We start from the raw sequence: 6,370 nt of genomic DNA, 5'->3' as shown, positions 1-6,370 counted from the left end.
ATTTTTTGGTTGCAGCCGTCATTGTTGTTTGGCGGGTCCGGGCTGGGGATTCGAACCCGCCACCTTAGGTGTACGTGGCTGGCGCCTTAGCCAGAATAAATTTGTTGAATAAAGACCCTAACACAGAAAAGTATAATATCCTGAAAATGTGTAAATTAAAAAAAAAAAAAAAAAGTCACATTAAAAACAAATGTGTTCTGGGCAGCACCTGTGGCTCAGTAAGTAGGGTGCTGGCCCCATATACCATGGGTGGTGGGTTCAAACCTGGCCTCTGGAAAACTACAACAAAAAAAATAGCTGGGCGTTGTGGTGGGCACCTGTAATCCCAGCTACTCAGGAGGCTGAGGCAAGAGAATCACTTAAGCCCAAGAACTGGAGGTTGCTGTGAGCTGTGACACCATGACACTCTACCAAGAGTGACAAAGTGAGACTCTGTCTCAAAAAAACAAACAAAACAAACAAACGTGTTCCTTCATTAATAACCAGTAAGCACTTGTAGACCCAGCTACTCAGGAGGCTGAGGCAAGATAATTGCCTAAGCCCAAGAGCTGGAGGTTGCTCTGAGCTATGATGCCACGGCACTCTACTGAGGGCAACAGAGTGAGACTCTGTCTCAAAAAAAAAAAAAAAAAAAAGTAATAATAATAACCAGTGAGTGTTCTTATTTTAGGTATCTCTTACTCGTTGGTAATGCGTGGAAGGAACGTGGCCTCTATATGCCTACAGTGAGCATAACATAGATTTTGCTGAACAAAAGCAAAGAATCCATTTATTCCACCACTTTCTTATTCACCAATTGTTGGTGTTTCTGACTGGGATTGAGGAAGACAGCAAAAATGGTAGGTAAGTCTTGTGTTCTTCCTAACACCACGGACAATGGCAGGTAGAGAAACCAATAATCCATAAAGACCTCTTACTCACTGAAGAAAACAAAAAATATCGTATGACCTTTCATAATTCTCTCCCTTTAAAATAATATTAGAAATTATTCTTAGTGTAATGCCATAAATATGTTCCCTTAAAGCTTTATTCTGGGTTCTGGATTTTTTTAATTTCAGGACTGTTAAAGGTGCTTTCCACTGAAGATACCAGGAACCCAGGCTCTTTTGACAATATTTTGTATAGAAGCAGATAAACTGTTCTTAAGACCCTAGAGTCTAATGAAAGGGCTTACCTAATAAGAAATGTTCCTGACATCCAGAAATCACCTGTCAGCCAATATTTTATTGAAAGTTCTAAGAGCATAAAAGAAAAAAGACTTTCAGCTATAATGAATAAATCTGTGGCATTTAGAAATTCCTACCAAGAGAAGAATTGGGTAGCCAAGAGGTAAGAGTAGGAGATATCACTGTAATTTTTTCATATTTTTTGACTTTTGAGTCGTGTGACTTATTACCTATTTGAAGAAAAAAATACATTAACTTTGAGGGCGGTGCCTGTGGCTCAGTGGGTAGGGCACTGGCCCCACATACCGAGGGTGGCGGGTTCAAACCTGGCCCCGGCCAAATTGCAACAACAACAAAAAAAGAAAATACATTAATTTTTTAAAGTAAAATTCCCACAAGAACCTTTGAGATGCTAAGTTTTATAGGGAGGGACTGGCAAGGAACAGCCGTTCAAAGGAATGTATACTCACAGCCGAAGCTCTTCAAAAGACTTCACGGAGTAGAGGGGGGAGTTTGGATCCCGCTGCAGGACTTCCACTTGGTTTGTGTTATCGACAAGGTTGCTTCTGATCAGCTTGTTGAGTAAGGACTGGGCAGCTCTGTCCTCTGTCAGAAAGAGACCAGTAGATTTTCTTCATACTCACCTGCCAAACCCCACCCTTGTAAAACCACATCTTTCCCTCCCCACACTGGCACCTGGGCGGCCAAGTGTGGCTGGAGAAAAGCACAAGCACTAGGACAGGTCTCACTTTAAATCCTCGAGCGCTAAACTCCAATGGGCTGAGCTGCCCAGCAAGTCCTTGTTTCCAGTCTGCTCATTTTCTTCTCCTTGACCTCTATTCATACTTCCTCCTCACTTGCAAACCCCCAACAGTGACTCCTGACCACAGCGACACACCCACTTACATGTGGCCTGTGCTCTCCACCTTCCCTTCTGTACCTGTGGATAAACAGCCTGTGCTCCTAAGGCTAACCTTTCTGCTTGTCCAATAGGTCTCATCCCTTCCTACTCACAAGGACATTTTTCTCAACATGGACTTTCTCGCATTATCAATTTCCTCCTCCACTGGATCAGTCCCACCATTTTTGAGGGATGGAGTTTCACTCTGTCATCCAGGTAGCCCTATACAGTGATGACATGATCATAACTCACTACCATCTTGAATTTCTGCCTCAGCCTCCCAAGCGGCTCTCACATACATGCTCGCAGCCCCACAAACAGCTAATTTTTAAACTTTTTACAAAAATGGAGTCTCATTACATTGCCCAGGCAATGTAATGCTGGTCTCCAACCCCTGGTCTCAAGTGATCTTCCCACCATGGCCTCCCAAAGCACAGGGATGTACCCAGCAAGCAGGCCTTTTTTTTTTTTTTTTTCTTTTAACCTCCCCACTTGGCTTCAGTAGCCCTTGTTAAGCTCAAAAAATGACTTCCACACTGCCAAACATCTGACAGTCAATTTCTAGTTCTCTTAATCATCTTATCACCCATATCTGACATTCTAAAAACACTTTGTTTCTGGCTTCTGGGACATCATGGTAGAGTCTCCTTCTATCTCATGAATTACTCTTTCTCATCTCCTCTGATAATTCCCCTCATATCCCTGACCTCCCAGCTCAGAGGGCCTCTGGCTCCAGGAAGGCAGGCCCTGGTCATTCTCTCTCTCTTCTCAGTCTCTCAACACTGATTCTCCCACGTTATCAACTTCCTCTTACACTGTCCAACAGTAGTTACCTTTCTCGTCTTCATCTGTTTTCTCAGCAGTAGTACTGGTTTTGATAACACCTAACAAGAAAATAGTTTTTGCAGTTAGAAAGGCAAGGTAAACATTAAGCCTACCCAAAGATGGAATGATATAAGTATTGAAACTTATTTAAGGGATCAGAATAAAATAGTTAGCATTTCCTTATGTTTAATGGATCTTTAGTTCTGGGAAGAGTTTAAGAACTTAAGATAATTTTAAATTTCTAGAAGTTTTAGGTAATTTCAGAATGATGAGAATATGTCACCTCTGACTTTTACATGTGTGCAAATGTGTTCGCAGGGTATATTCCAAAAATGTTTTGCTACATCAAAGGTATATGCATTTGCAGTTTTCTTTTTTTTTTTTTTTTCGTTGTTGTTGTCTGGCCCAGGCTGGATTCCAACCTGCCAACTCTGGTGTATGTGGCTGTGACCCCAGCCACTTGAGCTACAGGTGCCAAGCCAGCATTTTCAGTTTTCAAAGTACCCTTCATACATTTTATACCAATTTATACCTAATTTCTTTATTTATATTTATACCAATTTCTTTTTTTTTTTGAGACAGAGTCTCGCTTGGTTACCTTTGCTAAAGTGCTGTGCTATCTTAGCTCACAGCAACCTCAAACTCTTGAACTCAAGTGATCCTCTTGCCTCAGCCTCCTAAGTACCTGGGACTACAGGTACCTACCACAACACCCAGCTATTTTTTAGAGATGGGGTCTCGCTCTGGCTCAGGCTGGCTCCAAACCTGTGAGCTCAGGCAATCCATCTGCCTCGGCCTCCCAAGTGCTGGGATGATAGGCGTGAACCACTGTCGCCAGCTACCTATTTATATTTCTATGCGCAAAGCATGAAGTCGTCTATTTTCCTACCACCTCACTACAGAGTTGTTAGTCAAAAACTATTATAATTTTGGCTCAGCGCCTGTGGCTCAAGCAGCTAAGGTGCCAGCCACATACACCTGAGCTAGCAGGTTCAAATCCAGTCCGGGCCCACCAAACAACAATGATGGCTATAAACAAAAATTAGCTGGGCATTGTGGCAGGCACCTGTAGTCCCAGCTACTCAGGAGGCTGAAGCAAGAGAATCACCTAAGCCCAAGAGCTGGCGGTTGCTGTAAGCTGTGACGCCACAGCACTCTATCAATTGTGGACAAAGTGAAACTGTATCTCTAAAAAAAGAAAAAAAGAAGAAAATTGTAAAATGTATGTGGTGGGTGTATGGGTGATCACTGTATAATTTTTTCAACTGTACTGTATGTTTGAAAAATTGCCTAATAAAATTTTCAGAAAGTTAAACAAAAAAGAGAAAAAGAGAGACACAATATGAGAATCTGCATCTGGATTTGCTTTGCATAAACAAACTGGAAGAATATTAAAAATCCAGTAATGTGGATGGTGCCTGTGGCTCAAAGGAGTAGAACGCCTGCCCATATGCCGGTGGTGGGTTCAAACCCAGTCCCGGCCAAAAACTGCAAAAAAAAAGAAATCAACCACTCTTCAGGTGGCGCTGTGGCTCAAAGGAGTGGGGTGCTGGCCCCATATGCTGGAGGTGGCGGGTTCAAACCCACCCTGGCCAAAAACTGCAAAAAAAAAAAAAAAAAAAGAAATCCAGTAATGAGATAATATTACGAGCTGAAACATGTCCTGCCCTAAATTTATGTCTTTAAGTCCTAATCAGTACCTTAGAACATAACATCATTTTGAAAAACAGCTGTTACAGATATAATTAGTTACCATGAGGTCATCAGGGTGGTCCCTAATCCTTGAATGTTTTTATACTTTCTGGGTTTTGAACACAGCTTCACTTTACAAAAAGTCAAATTAAAAAACCTGGGTGGCACCTGTGGCTCAGTGAGTAGGGAGCTGGCCCCATATACTGAGGGTGGCAGGTTTGAGCCCAGCCCCAGCCAAACTGCAACAAAAAAAATAGCCGGGCATTGTGGCAGGTGCCTGTAATCCCACCTACTCAGGAGGCTGACACAAGAGAATTGCCTAAGCCCAAGAGCTGGAGGTTGCTGTGAGCTGCACTCTACTACTAAGGACAACAAAGTGAGACTCTGTCTCTGAACAAACAAACAAACAGAAAACTTAAAGAAGCATTTCAAGTGAACAGCAGTATAATCCAACAGTCATCCTTAAGAGTTAGAGGCTTATTAACATATTCCTCAGTGACCAAACCTACTTTAATGTCTCTCAAACATTTGCTGAAGCTTATAGTAAATTAAAGCTCCTCTGTACATCACGCTTATTGAGTGCATAAGCAGAAGCCCATGCGTAACTCTCATTGAACCTGTCATTCCTGGTGACTCACCATTAGTATCTGGTTTGACTTTCTCTTCCTTGATCTGCAAACTGCTCATCTGGATGGGAATAAAAGGTGACAAGAGTTAAGCAAATGATCAGTAAAGAAAAGGCTTTGAGCAAAGAGAAGCTCCCTACAGAAGGTCTAGACTTTTTTTTTTTTTTTGAGACAGAGCCTCAAGCTATCCCCCTGGGTAGAGTGCAGTGGCATCACAGTTCACAGCAACCTCCAACTCCTGAGCTCAAGTGAGTCTCCTGACTCCGCCTCCCAAGTAGCTGGGACACAGGCGCCCACCACAACACCCGGCTATTTTTTTGGTTGCAGCATCATTGTTTGGCAGGCCTGGGCTGGATTCAAACCTGCCACCTTAGGTGTATGTGGCTGGCACCTTAGCCACTTGAGCCACAGGCGCCAAGCCGAGAAGGTCTAGTCTTAAACAACTTCAGTACCTATTTTCAGGAGTTGGTTTGGTGTAATCAAGGCAAAACTGCCGAAAAGCTTATGTGAAAAGATTCTTTCATATATCCTCCCTAGTCCCCAAAGGAGGGGGTGGATGAAAAGTAATGGTAGTAGGGGGAAGTATGAAAAAGTCTCTAGTCTCTCCCAACTTATGTTCTCTTTTCTAGAGAACACGTTCCAACGTTTTCTCTCTTCAGGGGGAGCAGGGGACACAGTCTTCTTCCATTCCCAGGCTAACGTACAAGGGCATCACCATAGTACACTGCAACCCAGGGTCATAGGGATCAGCTACCACACCCAGCCCCAGTGTTCTCTTTCTAGAATATCTAATTTTCATTAAATGTCTATTACAATCACAAGCTGCATAAGATGTTTCAATGACAGACTGAATATACAACAGTTGCCTCATTAAGATTGAAAGGGATGGTTTGGTGCCTGTGGCTCAAGTGGCTAAGGCGCCAGCCACATACACCTAAGGTGGCAGGTTTGAATCTAGCCCGGGCCCACCAAACAACAATTATGGCTGCAATCAAAAAAAAAAATAGCCAGGTGTTGTGGCGGGCGCCTGTAGTCCCAGCTACTTGGGGGGCGGAGGCAGGAGACTCTCTTGAGCCCAGGGGTTGGAGGTTGCTGTGAGCTGTGATGTCACAGCACTCTACCCAGGGGGACAGTTTGAGGCTCTGTCTCAAAAAAAAAAA

The 6,370-nt window shown here is 43.2% G+C and overlaps 1 protein-coding gene across 1 annotated transcript in view; it reads right to left on the bottom strand.

Annotated features, from left to right (window-relative positions):
- Nucleotides 1–6,370, bottom strand: part of LOC100940625 (ATP-dependent RNA helicase DDX19A) — a gene marked incomplete at its 3' end in the record, with an annotated part of 33,932 nt that overhangs the window by 18,633 nt on the left and 8,929 nt on the right. The window contains exons 2-4 of the mRNA XM_012806107.1: nucleotides 5,223–5,271; nucleotides 2,901–2,951; nucleotides 1,637–1,772 (exon numbers count right to left, since the gene is read on the bottom strand). Of these exons, the coding sequence (XP_012661561.1) occupies nucleotides 1,637–1,772; nucleotides 2,901–2,951; nucleotides 5,223–5,271 (236 nt within the window). The remainder of the gene's footprint in view (nucleotides 1–1,636; nucleotides 1,773–2,900; nucleotides 2,952–5,222; nucleotides 5,272–6,370) is intronic.

The sequence above is a fragment of the Otolemur garnettii genome, unplaced genomic scaffold, assembly GCF_000181295.1.
Source record: "Otolemur garnettii isolate 467f Iridium unplaced genomic scaffold, OtoGar3 scaffold00047, whole genome shotgun sequence".
Taxonomy (NCBI): Eukaryota; Metazoa; Chordata; class Mammalia; order Primates; family Galagidae; genus Otolemur; species Otolemur garnettii.
This window is presented reverse-complemented; position numbering and strand designations above follow the sequence as displayed.